This window comes from Prinia subflava, chromosome 14 (assembly GCF_021018805.1).
Source record: "Prinia subflava isolate CZ2003 ecotype Zambia chromosome 14, Cam_Psub_1.2, whole genome shotgun sequence".
Taxonomy (NCBI): domain Eukaryota; kingdom Metazoa; phylum Chordata; class Aves; order Passeriformes; family Cisticolidae; genus Prinia; species Prinia subflava.
Window position 1 is genome coordinate 7,416,537 of NC_086260.1, and position 24,542 is coordinate 7,441,078.

The 24,542-nt window shown below is 40.9% G+C and overlaps 1 protein-coding gene across 1 annotated transcript in view; it reads right to left on the reverse strand.

Moving 5' to 3' along the window:
* PTPRG (protein tyrosine phosphatase receptor type G) overlaps positions 1-24,542 on the reverse strand; it is a 394,663-nt gene that overhangs the window by 122,817 nt on the left and 247,304 nt on the right. Inside the window, exon 5 of the mRNA XM_063411184.1 lies at positions 13,312-13,407. Within this exon, the coding sequence (XP_063267254.1) occupies positions 13,312-13,407 (96 nt within the window). The remainder of the gene's footprint in view (positions 1-13,311; positions 13,408-24,542) is intronic.

The following is a 24,542-nucleotide window of genomic DNA, read 5'->3' on the forward strand; positions in this document are numbered from 1 at the left end:
ACCGAGGGCCATCCTCACTGCCAGGCTGCACAGGCAATCGTGCCCAAAGTGCCTGAGACCCAACACAGCCAGAATTCCAGCCCAGCTGTAACAAGCACACGAGAAGCACTGCACTGCTGGCTGCTGTGAGGATGAGAGACTTTCCAGAGAAGCACCACAGCCCAAAAGCTTCCTGCTGGAGCATCTCATCTTCCCCGGAGTCTGCTCTCTACCCCCAGCATGCTGGTAGGATGTACCCGCACTTGCAGCTCTCTTTACACTCAGATTTTAAGGGAGCAGAAAATATTTATGGCATGACAATGAAACCAAAAAAATTCTATCTTTAGGGGCAAGACACTGTATGTCTCAGTTGTATGTCTCAGATGCAATGCAAGCAGTAACGAAGGAAAGAAGAGGGCACTTTCCAAAAGACAGACATAGGCTGGGCACTTAGGACACACATGCAGCATTTAAAACAATTGTTTCTGACACAAGAGCAGCTGACAGAGATAATCGCCACAGCTCAGCATGAATTTATACAGTCTTTCAACAACTCTATTAGACAGGTGTGGTAGCAGCCAGCTGTACTGCATGCACAGGTTTCTCTAAAACCTGAGTGCCCATATGGCCCTGCAGCACACTGAGGTGTGCCCAGGCATCACCCCCCTCTCCCACCACCATCTGTCCACAGAGAGGGATCAGTACCAGCCTGAGGGGCAGTGCAGAGCTGCTCTAGGTAATGAGTGAGTTCAGGCTCCAAAATGATGGATGTTCCCATCCACAACACAGGGACCCCCAAACAGCTCCACCCAGACAGGTTTAAAAGCCAGCTTTACTTCTGGCCTTTAATTCTCTGCTGAAGTTATGAGCAGAGACAAGTCAAGCCATAAGGCAGGGTGGGCTGCATGCTATTAGGAAGGTAAGCTTATTAGCTGAAATGTAATAAATCTCTGTAAATATCTGGAATAGCAGAAGGCAATAGTTTGCTTTGCCATATCACTTGTAATGAGTTGGCAAGAGGAGAGCATTCCAAAACGTTAACCTAAAGCTTAATTTGACTGCTGTGCACTTTGGGAGAGTACTTAGTAAGAATGGTTCACCCAAGATGGGAAACTATCTGTCTGTTCATGCCTCCCATGAAATGCAGGATATAAAAGAGCGTGATTTTAGCAGCTGAGAATACAAAATGATGAGGAAAAAAAATTTTTTTGAAAAGTGATTGATGCAGTCTAATCATGTTTCACACAAGAGCATTTCAAATTGTGTTAGATATTTTTATAGGATCTAGATATGATAAAGTAGGTTTGCCAGGTAGCAAGGTAGACAGGAGGGGGAAGGACTAAGAAAATAATAAAATTATTTTCTTACTTTTTACACAGGCATATGGATAATGCTGTACAAACCACAGATAAAATGCACCAAAAAAAAATGCTAGCTTAGCTGTTAAGGTTATGGAGCTTTGCTTTCTAATCAACACTTACCCATAAAGCTGTTTTTAAATATTGATCTGATATCATGATCCCAAAGGAAAATAAATATCAAAAGGGGTGATTTAATTCAATCTTCCTGGTTCCTGCATAACCATGATCCTATTTCTTCAAAAACCCAGAAAGCAGTTGCTTAAGTGAAGCTTACAGATCAGCTAATATATTTACAGCCTTAAAATAACATGAGACACACTATAAAATACACTGAGATCCAAAGTTAATCTCTTTTAACAATATTCTTGCAGCAAGTAAAGATGAATTTTACGGTGAAAAAAATCCATTTTATCAGGAACAAGACTGAGCTTTCTAATAACCAAGCTACTTTCTAATGTGGTACATCATTTTACTTTACTCATAAAGAACACTTTGCCAAATCTCCAGTTAGGCTTCATTTGATACAGCAGAGATGTTGCAAAACCAATACCCTCTTTCAGAAAGTCTCTTTAGACTTGATAATGACCACATTTCAATGCATTTTTGATGCACAAAAATGGTACAGTTACAATCAGCAGCTAAATACTGTTCTGATGGTGTCAGCCAGACAGCTTTTCCTTGGCTCCTCAGAGCTGTGAAACAGTTGCAAACACCATAAGCTCATAGGAAAAATCCTGCTCTGTCAAAACTCAGTATTCAGAGGTGCTGAACAGATTTAAGCAATCTTCATTTAACACGTTTCACTTTTCTGCATAGAATAAGATGGTGATTGGCATTCTTGACTCTCACCTATCTCCAGCATGAGAGCACATCCCAGCTTCTGTGCTGGTTTTGTTCTGGACACTCTGATACCAGCACACCTGAACTTGAAACAAAGGGAGATTTAAATTACTCAAACCAGGACCACTGAGCTCATTTGGAACTCATCACCTTAGTCAAATTAGTGTGCTTTCCAGTGAATCCCAGATGTGCAAGATACATCTGAAAGCTACTATGAAGCTATGCTGTAAAAAGGTTCCCAGGTTTACACACCCTCAACTCCACCCCATAAACTTGAAGATTTCTGATTTAGATTCATAGGAGGGAAAAGATCAGGTACCAGGATTGCTCTGGGCAAGCTGCCATCTCAGCTGCAGAATTATTTTGGGGGTGATCTGCCATCAGCATTATCAGCTACCCATCAGTTATACATATAAATGCCTACATCTGTACAAAGACATCAAGAAGAGACCAGACTAGATTATGATTTACTTTCATTGCCTTTTTTTTTGACCTCTGGAATGAAAACCATGGGCTCAGAATGCCCTCAATAATCATCTCTCCCACAGTCATCCTGCAGCACAGAAACTACAAATGACAAAACCCAGCAACAACTCAATCCTCTGGAAATCTGTGACACTGGATTTCTAGTGATTTAGGACAGATGATAAATAAATTACTGAGGGATATTTTCCTGCATGCTTGCTCTGCATCATGTGTAATGTTTAGGAATTGCACAAGAAACCACACGTATCATTGGTGCTTACATGGACACACCAACCTGACCCTGAAAACTCCCAACCATCCTCTTCTCTCCCTTGCATGCCCTCCTGCTTTCCCATCACTTCTGACCTGGGAAAATACTGACATTTCAGCCAGACCCGCTCCATCACTTGACTAAGGCTGAAGAGTGTGGGCAGCACAAAGACACAGTCAGGATGACTGTGTAACCACCTCGCTGACTGTACAAAAAATGACACGTTCCATTTATTTGTACAAAGAGAGCCCTAAGTGATTCTTACATCTCACGGCAACCTATTAACAAAAAGAGACTTTGTGAATGGAGTATCCGGGTAAACACTTCAAACAAATACATCAATTATGCATAGTCCGTATACTTTTTCCACCTTAGGGATCAAACTGGAACGAGACTAAAGAATTATGTTTTATTTGTATTAAAAATGTATCAGCTGCTGTCCGAGAAGGTTTTCCAGAACATTTGGTATGCTACCCAGGAAATTCTGTCTGAAGCTTGTATTGTTTATTCTTGCCAACACAAGGAGAAACGTGGCACTGCTATAGCTGAGAACTAAAGTAATAATTCTTCAGGCAGAACAGCTTGTATTTAATAACTTTCTCATCTGAGGCAGGAGATCTAAAGGGAAAGGAAGCCCCAATTTTACCTATCTATTTTATATATTCAGACTTTACAACCAATCTCTCTTTTATGGCACAAAGTGAAACTCGGCAATCATTTACGAATAGATCCAGTGCTCACCTTTGCTTAAAATGTGCCATAACACTCACTGGTAACCAGAGACATAGGGAGACCTGGCAGTTTCATGGGAGATACAGAGGGCAAAAACTGGTGTGACCTTTCTAAGGGTTACACAAATCCTGTTCAAAATCCTGCAGAATTGGGCAACATGTGAACTGGAGAACTGGAGTTTCCTGGCTGAAATGTTAGATTTCTCCATGAATGTAAACCACATGTAATCTATTTGATTAATCCTCTGAGAGACAAATTGGTCAGAGAGCTAGATGCATACAGAGCCTGTCTAAAAAAAAAAGAAAACAAATAAAATTAAATTTTAAAATGAGGTGGGCAGACAGGCATAAAAATTATCTTCCTGGAATCCAGGCTGGATGTCTAAAAACTGGGAGAAAACAGGGACTTCCCAGAGTTTTGCTTAGGAGAGAGGAGAGGAAGTAGATGAGTGTATATCTTTACATCTCCTGAGATTCTGTAACTAAGATTAATTTTAGCAAAACTCTCTGAAAACTTAGATGGCAAAAAATAGATTCTTTATTTACAGCTTCTCTCTCTCGCTTTCTTAAAGGAAAGGTCAAGTCATAATGCACCAGATTTGGAACATGTAAGAAGGACAGGGATGAAGCAACCAGTGCTATCACAAAGTTACAAACAAGCCACATTTGACACTTCTCAATGCTCAGAGACACAAAGAGGGGCTGTTGTCCCTTCCCTAAAGAGTGATGGAGCCCGCAGGAGGGCTGGGGGCCCCTCCACGCTGTCCCAGCTCTAGGCTTGCTTTGTGAAGTTTGACAAAGTGTCCAAGTGATGCATCAACAATGCACAACAGAGACCAAAATGCAAAAACTACTACTACAGTTAGGGAAGGAGTTTGTTTTTTAGTCTAATGATTATAATCAGTAGACGTCCTGAGTCTCAATCCTCCTGAACCACAGAAGGGGTGAGATTATAGGCTGACAACTGTAATTTTTACATATTACACATCTAAGTGTCATTTTCAGGAGTCTAGTAATGAAAACTCCCCAAGACATTTTGTATAAATTTAACAGTTTTTAAAGAAAATGGTTTGTTTTATTGTTTTGTTGTTGTTTTTTTTTACAGGATATTTTTAAATCACAGAGAAATAAATTACCGTGTTGAAGAAGCTGACATTAGACACTATAAATATTCCTAAACTGATTTCATTTCTGAACATCAGGGGTGAGAGAAAGGAAAGGGAAGAAAAGAATACACAAATGCATGCTGATCAAGTTCTTGAGGCAAGTAATTCAAATAAAAACACTAAAATGTAAGGGGACAGTTAGGAGGATTAATGCTGTTGGTTGGTATGTAATTTAATGAAGCAAGTTAATAATGGCGTCCTGCTTGGGATTAATCTCAATACATTAACCAATTAAGATTCATTCAGAAAGCAAAAAACTGCAGGTCAAAAACATTTACAATGCTGTAAACGGGAAGATAGTGATCCTAACATTCAAATGAACATTAAACTAGAAAAGCACAGAGATCTACTCCCAAGCTATGCATCCAACCAGCTCTCATTAATGCTTGTGACTGATAGCTCAAGACATTGAGCACAGACCCCATAAAATGTGCAGAGCATTTTTCATATTTGCAGCATTGCAGAACTTTGGAGTCCAATTCCTCTCAACAAGAAAGTTTGCAGTTCCTTCCTAACATCAATAATTGTGATTTTTCCATTAAATAAATCGGACCAAAGGACTGTGATTTATCACAAAAAGCAGAAGTCACTTGGTAATCCATCCCTACTGTTATCCTCCCGACTTACTGGTGCATCCAAACCAGAGACAGCACAAGCTGTGAGTTGTGATCTCAGCCTTCACAGTTAGGAAAGCATTGACAGTGCATTTGGGAAATAAAAGGGATCTAATTCTAATTTTTACTACAATTAGGCTTTTTAGATGCTTTGGAAATTCACTTCCCTAGATATGTCTGAGATTAAAAACAAAATAAAAGCCAAAGACTCTCTGTGCATTCTGGTGCTTTGCTCTGTACTGTAAAAAGAACTGCATGGCACCGCTTTCAGGACAGCCCATATCCTTTAAAAGTCAATCTGACAAAAATGCTTTAATTGAAAGTATTGCATTTTGCAGGTCATCAGACTTTTTGCCTTAGTGGAAAATACCACGAACAAGTTCACAGAGTGAAGAGAAGAAGGGAAAGGAAGACGATTGCTTGGGCACTGAAGAAGATAAGTGCACATAAGGTAAATTACCCTTCCACACTGCACAGTCAGCCTGTGGATAGAAAAGTTTCAACACAGCAGGTTGCAGCCATCATGATCTAGAGACTGCAAATGCCTCTTGGCAGAACACAGGCAAGCAGAAGTGGAACGATGTGTTTGCTTCCAAGAACGATCTGTTTCAGCCGCCCTGTCAGTCTGTGCCTCCAAATCCAGCCCGCCTTTCGCTCACACATTTGTACCTCGCTCCTCCAAGCAGGCTTGCTCAGGATGTTCAGGCTGCTATGTGAACACCTCTGCTCTTCACACGCACGGATTTAGCCACATGAGCTCCTTCTCATGACCAGCCATGACAAATGTGGAGCCATGTGAGGAGAGCCCCAAGCCACAGCGCCTTGCACACAGACAGAAACCCTGCTTTGCAAGGGATGTGACGTGAGGGAATCCCGGGAGCCCAGGCAGCAAAGGTGTGTCCCAGTGCTGCTGCCAGCACTGAGGTTTGGAGAACTGAAGCATATCTGGTACAAAACCCCTCACATGTGAAAGGGCCACTGTTTCCTCAGTGCAATTCAGCTCACTGACAAAGTGAGTTTCTGGAGTCCAGCAGCACTGAGCAATGAACACTGCTGGGCTCACAGACCCCTTCTCAGCCCCCTGTGCTCCCCAAACTGGTCTCAGTAAGGTCCCAGGGCTCACCCCTGCAGTCTGCCCCTTCCTTACCCTCTCACCTGCCCTCCTTTTTGAGAAAGGGATGCAGCTCTGCCCTTCCCACAACTGCATCGCCCTCCACAACTAAAAACCTTTTGAAGCTTCTCTGCTAAACTCAGGACTTCATCAGGGATTGTTTGCCTAGTGCTCTCAAGAGTCAGCCTGCTCATTAATGTACCAAAATAAAGGATGAAGAACATTACTACAAGAAACCATAATTTAAAAAAAATCAGTTGCAAACAGTAGGTTTACTATTAAACATCACTTGAAACATGACTAATCTGGGCAGAGGTATGGATCAGAATAAAGTTTAAGTCTCATTGCTCAGCACTGGAAATTTAATAGGCACCAACATTGGAGATAGATAGATATCTATATATATTACTCTCAGAGTTATTCTCCATCTGTTCTCCCTTTTCTTTCTTATTTTACATAAAATATTCAGAAAATATTCATATTTGCCTAAGAAACTTTCAACATAAGTTGAAATAAAAATCAGAATTTTGGGCTTAGTTTAAAAAATATTTTTGTTTTCTTTAATGGAGAAGGTAGAATAGATTTTTTTAGGAACAGTTTCCATAAATTTACCCAAACCTTCCTCCAATCAAAACAGTTTCAGAGGAGTTTGTTTGATCAGAATGAGCACTTGTTATTAGCAGCCAAACTTGCATGTTTTGGCTTAAAATACCCCCTCTGAAGGCTGTCTGTGCCATTGACAAACTGAATTCTACTCAAATGTAACAGACCTTAAGAAACTTTTACAGACCTTAAGAAACTTTTAAAATTTTTAATTTTAATTCTCCTCAATGCAAAATCACTTTTGACAATTTTCTCTCCGCTTATTTGCTGGAAAAATTAGGAGAATCTTTTTTGGCTCCAGAGATGGTTCATATATCACTATACCCTGTGGCATGTATTGTACAAGGTGCTTCTCAGAAAAATGTACTCTTGGTGCTGCAGTGGCCACATCTACCACTCTGGCTGTGCCTTTATGTGTCAGGGTAGCCACTTTGTACCTCTATACAATTTTTCAACCATTTAAAGGCCCTAGTACTGCTCTTATTACTAACAACTAATGTTTTCAAACAACTGCAACATTTCAAAATGCAGAGGAACTGGACTTGATAAAGAAGAATACATTTCAAATTGTTTTGCTTGTCTTCACTTACGTGGAGAGTTATTGGTATGCAGTTACTGAATTGAAGCTGTACATTGCTTCATAGTATGAAGATAATGAAAATATACCTGTACTGATACTAAATAACACTGCCAATCAATAATAACAGTTTTATTATTCATGAGCTACTATTAATAAAACCCCATGGGTTCTAATGTAACCATTAAAAGAATTAATACCGTAATTCAATTTTAAGTTCTTTACATCTACCCGAAGTCTATTACAATAAATGAAAAGTCTCTCAATGACTCTGGATGATGCCCTGCATGTTAATGATGGCATGTGTTATTTTCACTATGGCAAATCACCTTTAAGATATTGCCTAAACACTGGAGTACTGATTAAGCTTCATGTAGGTGGATATAATGTTCCAAGAGAAGTGCACACCTCTCTCTCCATTCTCACTGTCAAAATCAAACTAGTTTTGCTCAGACTTTCAAAAAGCATTAGAGTAAGGGAGAGGCAGAATCAGGGAATTTCCAGGAACTGAGATGGGACACGGGACCCTGTCTCCTACTGGATGTGGTTTTCTCAACAGTCACTGTATTTAAATCACTTATTCACTGAATCTATTTTGTTATGGTGGCAAACACATGAAACAGTTAATGAAAGGGAAGAAAAGGGAACAAAAAAGGCTGCCAAGGGAAGTTAAAAGCTAAATTCTGTTGTTTGAGAAACATACATTTGAAAAGCATATTTTTGGCAAATATTCAATAGCTTTGACGGTGTTTCACCAGTTTATTCTGTGTTCAGCTCCTTTAAGCCCTTGTGAAAAGTGAGTGATTGATCATATTGATGAAGCAGACGAAGAACTACTATCAAAAAAATCTCACAAAAACCAAGGCCACAAACATGCATTTTACTGAAGACCAAATCTCTGGATACTTGAGTAACTAGGAAATATAAAGACATTTATATGCAAATAACACACACATAGATCTAAAAGTTAAAAGGGCTACAGAGTAGTTTTTTCACTAAACTTACAAAGACATGTCAGCATTGGAGGGCATCTCAGCTTAAGACATGTAAACCCCTTGATTTTTATCCCATGCACTTTTAGAAGTACTGCTAGCTGCACATTTGCTGCCAAGTACCTAATTACCTTTAAAAATCTAGCTCTGCACTGCTGAAGCTCTTGAGTGATCGAGGTATCAACATCACTCATCATTATGGAGCTAATTTTAATGATGAAAGCATTGCTAAAAGTTATTTTAAAATTCATTTTTACTTAATTTCTTTAGAGATGATTTGTTTGAGTACCTGAGACACAGTAACTAATCACTGACGGTTTTCTCTGCAAATATAAAATAGATTTATATGCCCTCCCAGTAGGAACAAGAATTCCATCACCTCCTCCTGAATTTCTGAGCTATCGAATATTTGATGAGTGCTTAGGGAATCAGTATTGTGCCTTTTCACAGCAGTAATCAAGGAATGAAGTATTCTCTGCCATAATGAATCTACTGCAGGACTAAAAGATGAATATTTCAAATGCAAAAGCAATATGTTTGTTTTGAACACTTTCAAGTTTGGCTTTAATAAAGCAAGTGGTGAAGTATGCAATGAATTATATTGTTAGATGGTTAAAACAGAGCTGTGCAATATGTCTGAATGCATTTAATCCAAGTAACTACTCATTTTAAATGTGACTTATAAATATGTATTACATGTATGATGAACGGATGACTCAGGAACCATGAGAGACCTGGGCTTTCCACTCCTGGTCTGCTTCAAAGCTAGCTCAGCCCGACAATTAACCAAGGCCCAGAGCCAGAACATCATTAACTACAAGCTGAATCTTACGTGGGCTGAAATTAAACACGCACACCAACTATTCAAGTTAGGATCATTTAAACCAAGCCTGAGGTGCCTGGCTGGACTGGGACTGCTACATGTGTGGGTCCCAGCGTGCAGCCAGAGGCTCATTTAGGATTCCCACAGAACAGGGCCCCTCAGCTGGGTCCATCTCTACCCTTCCTGCAAATCCAGAAGCCTTTCCTGCCAGCCAAGAGGGTGCTGTCAGCACGAGGTGATGGGCTCGTCAAGCTGAACATCTCCCACCAGCACCAGCTTCCCTCTGAGAAACACCAAATCACTGCAGCACTGAAAGGAATGGCCAGAATGGTTTCTCTTGAAAGTCTCGTTTGCCATGCATTACCTCCTTTGTTATCCAGGGGATTTTGATTTTTGCTAAAAGAACAAGTGAGTTCTCTTCAACAACAAAGAAAATCCAGCTAGAGATTTCAGGCCAGCTCATCTCATTTGCAAATAGATAATACCTGCTGCAGAGTCCCCACAGTGCTATTTTGTGTGAGACCCTCCCAGTGTCTTTCCACAATCAGATCCAGAGATGAGCAGTTATAGCAGTTTGTATTTGCAAGAATTGTTTCTTAGTTCAGTCATTTTTTTTGTCAGATTAACCAAACTGCAGCACACAAACAGAAATAGCATTTATCAACAGAGCTTAAAATGAAAGTAATGAGAAAAGCACAGCTTTAATTACAACGAAATTCCAAGTGCTTCAATTATCCAAGTTCAGAACCAATGCACTTTACCTGGAAATTGCCTCTGAAATAATGAATTCAATAAGGAATATTCTTGTATAGTCCAAGTTAAATTATTTAAAAAGGAAGAAAGACGGTACTTAATTATTTAATGTTTCACCAATAATTATATAGTTCAGTATAATGTTCACTCACTGGAGAATCTGATTTTCAAAGGAACATTTATGAACATCAGTCAAACAAAAACCACCTGCCAGACTATAAACTCAGCCAGTGTTGTGCACATTCATTCCAACACAACATTACCACATTAGCAAAAATCCAAGTCTTAATGGAAACAGTATCCAATAATTTATGTTAAAATATTTACATAGAAAAGCATGCATGATACAGTTTTCTAATGCATTTGTAAAAAACAGTATGACCTCGCCTGCTGCAATTTTTAAAAGCTGTGTTCTAGGTAAATGAGTTCAAGATGGGATCAAAGAAAATAGAAAGCTGTAGTACTTGAACAACCTATGCTGCCAATCAAAATGTGACCATGGACATCTTAGGGACACCTCATTCAAAAGTCACTAGGAATCATTTTTAAAAGACAACTTTAAATTAGCTGTATGAAATACTAGCCATGGCAAGTTTATCTGCATGGAGTCCTGGGGAGCAAGGCTCAGGGAACACAAAATTTTTCTCAAGAAAAAGAATTTTAAGTCATAGATCAACAAACTCAGCACATCATACACAGCTGAGGGGGCTAAAACAGCACCTTGCTCAAACACAGTAGGGATCTGCAAAGGATCATCCTTTAATAACCCTATGTTAACCCTATGTATAACAATTCAAGCCCTATGGGACTAGCTCCTCATGGTGACCAAAAGAGCAGCTGTCACAGTAGTGTCCCTAAAGTTTATTTACAGGTGGCAGAATTCAGCATGTGCCCTTCTAGACTGGGGACTCTGGGCTTTACAAATCTTCCTCAATTGTTCTCTGTCTTGGAGCAAAGCTTCCCAGAAGGAAAACCTGATACACTCACAAGTTTAACAACACAGCACTGATATCTCAACCCAGAGGAAAAGCAAAATATGCCAAAATCCCCTCAACCACTTCCTGCAGCCACAAAACAACTTCTCCCTGGGACACTCTGCCAAAGAATTACCTTGATCCCACTCTCTGGAAAAGATCAGAGAGTGTTCATCAGACATGGCCTCAGATTTCCCAGCTCCCAGAGCAGAGAAGCCCAGCTGCACCATCCTCCAGACTTTACAGCCTCATGTCCTGTGGCCGCCAGGGCTGGAAATGATGAAAAGTGTGGATCCTGCTTCCCTGAGGGCACTACAACACTCAGCTGGGGTCTTCAAAAGCCTGAGGTCTCTGACAGTCAAAGATAGGGTTTTTAACAGCTTAACCCACTATTTTAAGTTATTTTAATGGCTCCCTTGAAATCCCTTGAAATGCAAAGAGAGACCTACAGTAAGTGCAGCACTTGGCTTTGCAGGTGGGGAATACCAAACACAGTCCCATCACAATTTTAAGATCCCGTAAAAAAGAGGATTTAGGGAATACTTGTCACATACAGACTAGGAAGTGATGTGACATGGGGCAGTGTTTCACATGGCTGATGTGAAGCACATCAGGGTAATTTAGCAGCTAAATTCCAGATAGATGATGCCACAACCCACGGTGAGCACCATGGCACAAGCCCACGCTCCTTCTGACATGGCTACACACCAAACCCACAGCGCTTCACTGTGGTGTAAACCAGCCTCTGACTGTTCTGCTTCTAAACTTCTGTCTCATTTGGCCAAATTCAGCTTGCCCAAAGCTTCCTGTAGTGCACTGAGATTAAGAAGTCTGGGGAATCATCATCATGCCATGCCATTGTAAATTATCACAGCTCCACCATTTCTGCCCTAATATGAAATGCCACAGAAGTGCTCAGGATCCAACAGTGATGAATTTAACATGTCTCCTTCCACTATCCTGATAGTCAGCAGAGTTACAGCAATTTATGCAATACAAGGATCTGTCCTTTTCTCGTTATCAAAGCATTTGATCAAAATCAGTGACATGCAAAAAGACAACCTTACTTAATTTGAGCAGTAGAGTCAGGCTTGTCACTCTAACATCATAAGAAAAAGGGAGGTATTTACATATGGGTACTTGCATATTCCTTTTTATCTGGCTTCACAAAGATAACAGCAAGATCACTTTCTTCTTCAGTAAAAACTAGTGTGAAACCTCACAAAGGATCAGCATTTTCCCTTGCTCTTCCCTCCCTCTTTTCCTCTCTTCTGAAAAGCAAGTCCTCAAGACATTTCAAATCTTCATTAGCTACATCTCTGCCTGTGACAGCCTGGTGGTGTGGAGCAGCTCCAGCTCCCTCTCCTCTGTTCAGCCTGGAGTCAGAAAGGTAAGAGTCTGTTCCTGACATGAGGTGACAGGGAGCTCCCACTGCTGAGTGCCACTGCCACAGGTGACACTGCCGTCACGGGCGGTGCTCCCTGCCCCACGCCGCAGATTTGGAGCGCGTGGAACCACAAACGAGCTCACCCAGCAGCCCCAGACCTGCATCTCTCAGGGTGCATTCCAAACAAGTGGATGCATAAATTCACTCATTCCAAAACCTGGTCTGTTCAAGAACTTGTTACTATGACAATTTAGAAGAAGCTGCTACAGATAAGATTGATGAAACGTATTGATTAATTTTCTCTCAAGCTACATTTGAATTTTAAGTTTTCCCTAAACAAAACCAGTTGGTGTTGGTTTGTTAGTATTCCAGGGACTGCAGCAATGTGCTTCAGCAGCAAAGGAAGTTCCATGATAAATGTGTTCTCCAATCTGCATCTGTAAAGTAGCTATAAAGTCAGAACAATCCAGGCAAAATTTTTCATTATGTTTTTAAATATACTTATTTACATTTTAAATCACACATAGACAATATGAAATATCTTTCACTTAGACAGGTGGGAACAAGAAAACAGATGCACCCATTAAGCTTGAAACAATTCAATGAATTAAATAGTACTTGGTGCACACTCTGTTTTATGGATATAGCCTTTGTTTTAACTTACTTGGAAAAACACGGCCATGGCTCCTACCACCCTGTTTTCTAGAACTGCTGTTCCAAAACTGTCAAAGTCATCGGGATTGTAGAAGTAAATCTGCATCTGCAAAAATTAAAACCAACAACAGAATCGCATTAGTGTTGATTCATACAGCTTTCACATGATGTAATGCATACACGTTGTATGTAAACCCAGTGTTATGAACCTGAGATAAAGGAATTCTGCTGAACAATATTGTTTAACCAGCATCTTGATTAATAGCATGACTGCCCTGCTGGGACAGTAAGCAGGGAACAGAGTTGATGCAATGCATTTTAATACCAAATCCAAGGGTAAACAGTATGGCCAGTCTGTTCAGATGTTAAACTTTGTGCTTTCTGCCAGCATCTCTTCATTTCTTTGCACATTGAAGGCTCATCTCCCGCTCTGTTAAATGTGCTAAACATATTTATCTCAAAATCCATAGAGAATTTTGAAAAGGATTTCAATGTTTAGAGTTATTCCTTTACTCCTAAAGTAATTTGTAAGATAAAAGTCTGTCTCCATAGCAATGCATTTTTATGAGCCTCTGATATTCAGGTCTATCAGTTAAGGTCACACTTCTCCCTGTCTTCAGTTAAATTTCATGACTTTTACTTCCAAAGCTTTGGTACTCTGCCAAAAGTATGAGACAAAACCAGACATACCGATGTAATTTTTTAATGAATAACAAATACTAATAATTACACAAACCCCAAGTAAGAGTAGGTGAGAACAATGATTACCCCAAACTAACAAGTGTTGGAGTTCCACAAATAGAAGAGGACCAAGAACAGCTTCCTCTATATGCTCTGCTGGTAAACAATCCCACTGCACTACACACATGCCATGAATAAGGGCAGCCTACAGAGCCCTGTGGGTGCTCGTGCTCTTGATTTCCTGTATGGTTCTTGTTCCCCTTCCCACAGTAGTTGAGCTCCCATTTCTGCCACCTGTCTGAACACACTGCTGCTTCTCCAGTAGTTGTTCAACCCCTCCAATCCAAAAGAAGCCCCTAGTGTTAGTCCACCTCCATCAGCCACGATTTGCTCCAAAGGATCAAATTTAAAGCGTGCAACGCTCCCTCCTCAACACTACACCATGCAGGTGTGTACACGGTCACAGAATAAACTCAGTGCTGCTAACATTTGTTGTACATCTACCCAAAACAACACAGAACCACAGCCCGAGGGTGACAGCCAAGCACAAGCACTGGACTGCACAGCAGCTGCTCCTGCAGCCATTCAGGGAACCTTCCAGATGGACTTCACAACCCAAACCAGCACTGGCTGGCTGATATGTATGCTCACTTGTGCTCACTAACACCATAAAAAATAAAACCTGTTCCTGGCTATGAAATGGGAATGGACCCATTGGTTTCTCTGCCAGCAGCCTCTTGCTGAGCCTGTGCCCTCCCTCTGCTGCCCATCACCAGCACCTGCCCTTCCCACAGCATTACAAGGATGCTGAGACAGGCACACAGCTCCAAGTCCGAGGGAGAAGCAAGGTCCAGCTGAGACTGCCCATCCCTCCCACACACTGCTGGGCTGAGCATGGCCCCCTCCAGCAAGCCTGTCTGCAGGACCCAAACATTTGTCTGGGTTTTTCCAAAACAGTGCTGCCCAATGTATCCTATGATATTCACAAATGCATCATTTCCCCCATATTTTGTATATGCCAATTTTATCTTGCACAGATACATTCCTACACACATTTACTGATTCCCAGGCTGTATGTACTGGCTGTAGTGGATAGGTGCTTTGCCAGTATCATACAGTTAAAAAAACATCACTGCATAGGAAAAAGGCCAACATGAAGATCAGAGCATTCAGAGGCAGAAGTACTTTTTTCAGCAGGAGGAAGACCACACTCCAAAGACACCACAAAGAAATTAAAAAAAATGGCACTCACACTAGCTTTATAAAATTTGAAAGCAATTTTCTTCCCCTTCTTTGGCCTTCCCATTCCCAGCATACTCACAGCACACACACAGATGCTGACAATATCAAGGGGGGCAGTCCCTCCAGATTCTGACAACTTGTGCATTGAACAAATGCAGAGCAGGTACAGCCACTCATTGATGTAGAAATTAGAAACAGTTTGTTTCAGGTAGAATTGCTTAAACCTCCGTTGAGCCAGCACAGACCAAACCTGGCAAAACACTCACAAATTACATTTTGCTCCTCTGTAAAATAAAGTCTAAAATTATCTATACCTCACATAAAACATTTCACAATATATTCCTCATAGGAGTTTATGAAGAAAAGCATCACTGAGTGAGTTCAGCATATGCCAGAATCATTCTGAATCAATTTTGCTTACGGCATTTTAAGGAAATTAATTTTTACAATGTACTCTCTCATACCAGTGCAAAGGGCTTTGGTAAAAGAGTTTTTCTTTCAGATCCCTCATCTTAGCAGTGCAATCTCATAGCCTAATCAAGAACCACACTCTGCCTTGATTACCATCCACATTGGAGCATTTTACCACTGCTCCCCGGTGTTTTTCCAGAGAGCGTGGTTCCTCTCTCTGCATCCATCACATCAAGGGGAACTGTCCTGTATGAAAAATTATTGTCATCTGTCATACAGTAGCTTCCTTATATGCTCCTACAGCTAGAAGGAACATTTTAGGAATACAATATCTGAGGAATTGCTATTATATAATTTACACACACACATCCTGCAAAAACAATGTTAAAAAGACAGTAAAGTTACACCCTCAAAGCCTCACGGTTCAGGCTGCTCATAAAACCACACCTGGACACCGCTGAGCATTAGTAGCATGGCAATTTTCTAATTATGTGATCACATATTGTTCTCTTCCATAATACAGCCTCATCAGTTTTCCCCATTTTACAATAAAATGCAAATGTATCCAATGTATTTTTGTTCTTTTATTCATAATATACATAATATTGAATGCATTTATCAGTAGATAGTTAATTTAATATTTTCTATGGGTGGGATAAGGTTCTTTATGTACAAAGTGGGAATAAGACAGTTAACTGTAAAATTAATTTCACTGCATACTTAAGTGGCCTAAACATGCTAGAAAATTTTCATTATTACTCCTTATTATATAATTAGTATATACAATATATGGGGCACTTTGCATATAAATGACTTCTACCGTCTCTGCCTGGGATGCAAAAAGCAGCAGCACGGAATGCAACAAAGAGGCTTTTAAGCTAAAGAAAATTTGGATCGTATTATAATGTGCTATTTGTGAAACGCAGAATGGAGAATCACACATCCAACCTAAATTGTGGCAGTGACTGATTTCAGCCCCGTACAACAGCATTTCTGTACATTTTTGCACGTGATTCCACAACAGCTTCTATTTTCCAAAACTGAAATATTTAAAGGCTGAGAATGCTGCAGTAAAGCCTGAAATGCCCTCTGCAGTGTGACACTACCTGTGTGCAGTCAGAATGCTCTGCTCCACACATCCCTGCTCACTGCTCCGAAGAGCCTCCCCCGTGGCACAGGTCCAGGAGGCCATGAGGGTCCTGCTCTCTATGGCACAATATATGAGATTTACAAGGCTTTCACATCTAGCCCCATTACAACTAACAAGGCCGGGAAGGGCTTACATGGCCCTCCTTAATCTCAGATGTGCAACTCGACAGTGTACGTGCATTTACCTTGTAAAGAGCTACCATAAAAACCATGTGTGTCCAAGCAACTTGAAATTTCCAGGATTTTGGTAAAGCCAGGTTGAGACAAACCATCCTTAGTGAAACAAAGGTACTTTTCCTGCAGGAAGAACTCTCATCCTAAAATGCTTCCACTAATATTACTGCAGCTACAGAGCTTTACAAGGCAGGGAGAGGACAAGAGTTTGATTTTAATGGGAAAACTTCATGCTCTGACACTCTTCATGCTATAAAAGAATTGTTTTCAAACTTGAGAGAGATTTGCTGTACAGCACAGATTTAAGCCTGAAAAACATCAATGTGGGCAAAATCTTCAGAATGTTACAAGTGCCTTAAAACAGAGGATTAGGGAGAAAACCCTCACTCTGCCATAACCCAGGAGATAATCACCAGTCACCCTGAGAAAACGTCGTATTTTCTAGTCTCTGCTGTCCAGGAAGATCCAGTGGCCAACCATTACAGCTTCCAAGCAATCCAGGTCTGTCTATTCCCAGCCTCCACTTAAACAAGTGAATACACCACATATATCCAACATGTGGGTGATTCTCCAGCCGGGAGAGCCTTTGTCTCCAAGCTCCTACCCCTCCACCATGCCCTGGGGGCAGGAAATTGCCTCCTCCTCAGGATAACCTACTCCCTGCAGAAACACCTTTCTTCAACCATCTTCTTCCAGCCCCTACACAAATCTGGTGTTACCCAGACCCGCCAAAATGTCAGGCCCTGCTCTGTGCTTAGATTTTGATGCCAAACTGGGCTGCCACCATGCTGCTGTAAGGCCAGGCTGTCCAAAATGTGCATATTACTAGAGAAATACTGCCCACCAGGGACCAGTTCTGATTTTATTAAGTGCAATTGCCTCTGAATGACTAAACCCTCATTATGAAATGTCATTGGCTTGCAGGAACTGAGCTTGCTTCCAATGAATGGCTTCTCCTCACCACCCATCCACAAATAAAAGGCTCTGCCTCTCTGCTTGGCATGTCAGGCATCCAGACAGAAATCACCATTCCCATGCATGACATCTCTTTGCTGTCATTACCCCACTACAAAGACAGAAAGTTTACATCCAACACAGACTGTCATGGCCAAACTCATTCAGCACTTATGAGAGAAAAGCCACAACGAGCGTTTGATAGATCCCAGAAGATGTGAGCGAGTTCAAAGCAATTCTAAGAGACTGGAAACCAAGCAAGTACATTTTCCATAGACAGATGCCAAGCATTTTAAAAATAAATAATTGAGACTTTTAAATTGGGCTGCTATCACCCTGTGCAACCTCCTACAGCAGATTTCTCTTTAGATTAAAAAATGAACAAAGGCTCATTGTGCTGTCACAGATGTGGAATACAGAATATTCAATAGAATCAGGAATTCTGGTGCAAGGGAAAAGATCATCGGAATTATCTTTCTGCTCGTTTCCTTCCAGCAATCCAAGGACTACCATGCAATTTTAAGCATGGTAAAAAAGCATAATAAAAAAGAAAAGGTTTTATAGACCAGCCAATTTTTTTATGAATTAGGCAGCAAGATGCAAAGGGAGCAGCAGTGTGGATTATTATGTACTGTTTTAGAGACTGAGAGTATTTTCAGAAGAGCACAACACTCAGGCAGCACGGGTAGATTGCAACTCTTGGAAGAGTGGTGAAACAAAAATTTTGAAATGTTTGCTTCAGATAATGGAGTTAAGCACTGAATATACTAATTCTTAATTAGTGTCTGCTGCTTACACTGTAAGAATAAATTATTCTCAGCCACTTCTACAACTGGATTTAAAACCTTTTGCACAAAAATAAGTTCTCTGCTAAGATTATGAATCATACATGATTTTTCTTAATTAAAAGCTCGCATGTAACTTACTTTTGCTTTAAATATGTGCATAGATTTCCAGTGAACTGGATGATGTGATCCATTTGGCTGGAATAAAAATTTTCTACAGACATAATGTAATCTTCACTGCAGCACTAAAAATTCAGAATAACTGTCCTGCAGTCTGTGTGTTTACTGGAGTGTGAGATGTACACTGGGGCAATAAAGTCTAATGTTTGACTTCTCATTATATTCTCTTTAAAAAATCCATGAAACTTATCATTTATAACATATTCAAAATCTGCTTAGGAAAGGCAGGGGGAAGAGTGAATCGTGATGTTTTCCAGTTCTCCTACCAGAGCCTGATGTAATAACACAGAGTATATTGCATTCTTTTGAAAAGATAAAGTTGAACAGGAGCAGATAATGGCATGTTTTTCCTGCCTAGTCTATTATTCATCAGTGAATTTTTAACTACAGTTAGGCAGGTAGAGAGATGTATTTTGAATGGCATAACTTGGTATTCTACAGTGCCTAAAAGTGTGCTGGGTAAAACTGCAAAGCAAAGAGTCAGACAGGGACTTTGTCCTAATGTAATTGCAACTTGATAATGAATACAATGCTAGGCTGAAAAAAATGAAAGGAGCTGAAACAACAGGAAAAGCAAGATCATGCAAGTGAAATACCAGAATTTAACTCAATTTAGACGTTTGTATCCCTCAGAAGTACGGGAAATTTTCCTTTCATCTTCTTTGGCAGTAAGCATGAATTCTAGCTTTGTTGTCTTCAAACAATGCAGTAGGTTTACCTGTGCTATAAATTGAGACTAAGCAATTTCAGAGTCCTTTTCAACGTGAAGGGTGGTAGCTGTTGCACCTTCTGCCCATAGGTCTGCACAGCATTTCAACCTGTGTGTGGTTCAGTAGAACAGGGGGGAAACCCAGCACTCATGGGATCACCCTGGGCTCCCACACGTTGCTGGATCACAGCCTCATCACTCAGTAAGTCCTGAATGTTAAGAGAAAAGGACCTTGCCACACCAGAAACCTCCCTGATTTCTACTGCCAGAAATAAATATCCCTTTAAATGGCCTGCTCCCATCCCTAACACGAAAATCCATCTCGTGTGTACACAGTGAGTCATTTCACCAGGAAGGCCCATCTGATGCTAAGGCTGAGTGTTGCGTTCATTTGTATTACCGTAATATGAAAATAACGGTGTCAGTGTTTATGCTTTCCCTAACGTGAAACTTTTTTGCAATTGCTTTGTACTCCAAGTAACAGCCATATGATTCACCATGAAATGAAGTCTGGAAAATCGTTTTGGATAAATGGAACTATAAATTCAATAGAATTTCCATGACAACATAGATTGCAACACTCTACCACAAGTGAAATGTTATAAATCATTCAAAACCAACAAAAAAATCAGCAGTAAGTCTTCTTTCACAATGCACAAGACCCTTGAATTATAGAGCTGTGGTTATTACCTCCCAGTGCAATGCTTTTTGTTTCTGATCCTCCTTCCTCTGTGTTACAAGTGCTGTTTCATATTTGACCTCCTTCCAAACACAGGAGATTATAATACTAACACTTTAATGCTAAGACATAAGCAAGAACTGAAGCATATCGAGCAGGAGGCTTTTTTGAACCTTTCCCTCTCATCTCCTAAAAATGTTTAAAGTATCTTCATCCTGTGGTAATTATACCTGTGTATCAAGATACATCACAGCATCTTGTTAGACACACAAATTTAGGAGGCTCTTTTTCTGGAAACGTGGGTGGTAACTGGTGCAAAAGGGTGCACAGTCAGCTTGTGAAAGGGATGTGAACCACATGTCCAAGGGATGGAAGAGATCCAAGGAGAGGAAGTAAAAATAAAAAAAGACTAAAAGATCACCCCACACAGTATTGCTCATTTGTACCCTTCCATCAGAGGATTCCTGACAAACGGTGTTTCACTTCAAGTCCAAGGAACCGGAATGATGTGATTCCAGGATAACCTTCAGTGGAATTTTAAAATCACTGTGGCTCTTGCCTTCAAGCCTGGAAGAAAAACCTTGAAAACACTAAGCTCTTTCCTTCCTGAAAAGATCAAGAAACCCATGGAAACAAAGGAAAGAGAAATAGTTCAGTATTCTGGGTTTTTCTTGTAATAGTAGGAACATTTCTTAAATATCAAGTCTTGGTAACTTGAGAAGTGGCAACCTATTACCCCTTGGACTAGGCTACTAGAGAGTTTCTGCTGTCTTGCATTGATCATTGCAAATTTCTGGGCCTCAGTTCTTCAAGTGGTCATTGCCTATCCCTTCTTTAAGCAGAAGTTTTATGAAAAAACATTTTAAAAAATTGAAATTAATAGGAAGAATGACACACAGTTGAAAACCGTGTGAAATTTAGTTCTATATGGAGTGTTGTTGGAGGAAAAAAACTTTGAGGTTGCTTTATTTGCTTGATGTTGCAATAAGAAAGAGTCACACAGGTACCTCAGAGAGAGAGTCTATTGCTTCCTTAATACTGGCACCAACTTCACCCAGCTCATACCTACAGGAGAAGATGTCATGAGAAGTTGTTTGTGCTCCATCCCTGAGGTGCTGAAGGCCAGGCTGGACAGGCCTCTGGATAACCTGATCCAGTGGAGGGTGTCCCTGCCCGTGGCAGGGAGTTGGATTGGGTGATCTATAAGGTTCCTTCCAACCCAAACCATTCCATACTGTGTGGGTCACATCCCTTTTGTGAGCAGATGTCGCAGAAATTCCTGCACTCAACTGCTGCAGGGCACTCACACACCCAAGGGCTCTTCCCAGGCTCTGCTGGCCAACTGGTGTCTTTCACTGGTCTTTACCTCCTCTACCAGAGACTTTTCTTGTATTTATTGAGTAGCTCTGAGTCTCATTCACAGTGGCTTTGTCTAATGGTGGCATATTCCAAGTATTATAGTAGGAACACACAACACTGAGGCAAACGTGGCTTCCTAAAACTGTACAAATGGAAGTTAGAGGCAATACTGAGCTGCTGTCAGGGATGAAAAGCTGAACCAGGTGATTTAGAAAGTGGCTAAGCACCAAATGACACAGCAACTAAAAACAAGCTGGACGGACTAACTGTGTGAACAGAATAGCTCTGAACTCCACCCAAAAGTGGCTGGTTTAGATACCTTCTTCATCTGCTTCCCATGGCCGTCCTAAAGAAAGAAACAACACTACTGAAGAGTTTTAAACTTCAAGATACCCGAACTGTCCATACTTCAGCTCATCTTTCAGGAATCCATTTACTTTCCTAAACACCAAGAAGTGCTGCCAGAATGGAGAGCACTGGGACTTCCTTCCAAAAATACTCCAGTGTTCTTCAGGAAAAACAAAGGAGCTGCACTTGAAAAATAAACCCCACAAAAGCATACTTTTCCTAGCATGTATGATTAATACAATTTCATATCCCGTTCACTTTAAAGATGCACTAACAGAAGTATTCATTCCTCTGAAAGTACACAGCACAAATTCCTCTTTTTGCACTGTGGAATTCAAAATGTCCTCTGTGTGTGGTCTTTTTTCTTGTTGATGATGGGGTTTTCTTGTTGGTGTTTTTTTGGGGGGGTTTTTTGAGTTTTTTTGCTTTGTTTTTTTGGTGGGTTTTTTTGTTTGTTTGTTTTAGGTTTTTTTCCCCCTCAGTGGAAGGAGGCAGGTCTTCCAAGAGGTTTAATGAACTTCCAAATGCCTCAGAACAAATTTTGAGGTATTTATAGTTTTACTCTGGATTCAAAGCTATGCAGCAGATGGGGCACGTTTTCAGCAGCATTTTGCTGGGCGAAAGGCCATTCCTGCTCTGAGGGGATGTGAAATCCTCTAGGCTGTACACTTGCAGAGTTATTTTTATTTATGAACTGTGAAGTAGATGGACAGTTACAGCAGAACCAGGCCAGGACAAGAGCTTACTTGGAGAGTAAAAATAAAAATGGGTTTTCTCATGTTTTGCAGAATACACCTCTATCTAGACTTTCATCATAATGCCAAAGGCAGAGCAAACAGTGCTCAGCACCGTTCTCAGTAGCTACTTGCAGATTACTGGAGGGATGTGTGACAGCCTGTGCTGCAGGGACAGCACCAGTTCTGTCGCAGCTGTCCCATTGGAACATGAGGGATTTTTCCAATGCAGCTGCTTAATGTGGGTGTCTTACTTCAAGATTCTCAAAAGGCTTTAATATGCAAGGAGTGAATACAATATATCCTTTCTAAAACTCAGGATCTCCTAAAAATACCTCAAATTGAAATCCTTCCCCACCATGGGCTGCCTACCAAATTCCCCAGTGTTGGAAAACCTTACATGTAATATCTCTATTTTTCTAGGTTTCTGTCTCTAATTTTCTAGGTTTCTCTACCCTTGCCCTCTGACTGTTTCACCAAGCAGAACGTAAAGTCTACACACACCTGGAGTGTAGTGTTAAGAAATTTCTAAACTTCTTTTCATAAGTGTACAGACACACACACAGAGTAGCTGAGTACACCATCTTAGTGTTAAGGACATGATTCTGGATTTACACTAACAAATCAAAAAGAACTATACTTCAGCACAGCAAGAAGCAAAATACTCAGGTAAGCAGCAAAACTGACAGAAAAGTGCTGGAAATTGTGTAGCCTTTTAAAGTACAACCCTTGTCCACTGTCACAGCTGCAAACCCATTTGCAAACATTCTGTAATGGCCCTTTGCTAAATGTCAAAGTTATTCTTCCATGCCTATGAAACAGAAACACAGCTCTGATTCTCACCCCCTCCCTTGCTGCAGATGACATGTTGAGACTCCCCTGGTGCATCTGATGCTGCTGCTCACTTATGGCATTGCTCACCTTATATAATGTGACTAAAACAACCTCTCAGCTTTAACACTTCCAATTTCCTACAGGACCACTGATGTTGAAAGAATGCTGAACTTCTCTAGAGTCCCGAAGAACACAACAGCACTACCAGATTGGCATTTGAGTTCAAATTTCACAGGCTTTGGTTCAGTACAGCTTTCAGAACACACTCCTGGTGGGAGGCGTGCCCAGTTGTGTCCGTGCTCAACCAGGCTTTGTGCCAGTTTCATCCCTTCCCTTGGCTCTGTTTTAATCAGAGAAATGATTTGCATGCCCAAGAGTCACATTGCCAGTCTGGCTCACACCTGTATATTTCGGAAAGCATCTCTTCTGCCTCAGCATCTCACACTCAGACAATTCACCTGTGTAATGGACACCAGAAATGTTCTGGATTTCAATGCAACACCTGCTGGCTTCTCTCCAGACTCTTGGTGTCTCCGGCTCCAGAGGTGCCCAACCAATTTAACTCTCGGTCGTGCCACTCCTCTCACCACCAGCACCAGATATTTGGATTGCACTGGCAAACACAAACAGGAACTGGGAACACTCCAAAGTGGCACAGCCTCTCCCATCACACTGCAGGGAGAGCTGCCCCAAGCTGCCAGGGCCAGGGCTGGGCAGGTACCACACAAATCCCCACCAGTATGTGCTACTGGTGCATTCACCTCTCCTGGTGTTCTTCTGTCACAGCATGAAATGCCTCATTGGAACTTCTGAAATATGGGAGTTGCACAAATAAAGTCCTTATCATAAATCTGATAATTAACCTGCATAACTGATTTCCCTCCTGGCAGCAGGCAGGTTAGAATAAATAAGTCTATTCAGTACTTACTGAGAGAAGACTTCTATATTTCATGTTTACTTTAGACAAGTACAAAAACCTTTGGACAAAGGGCCTCAAAGAGT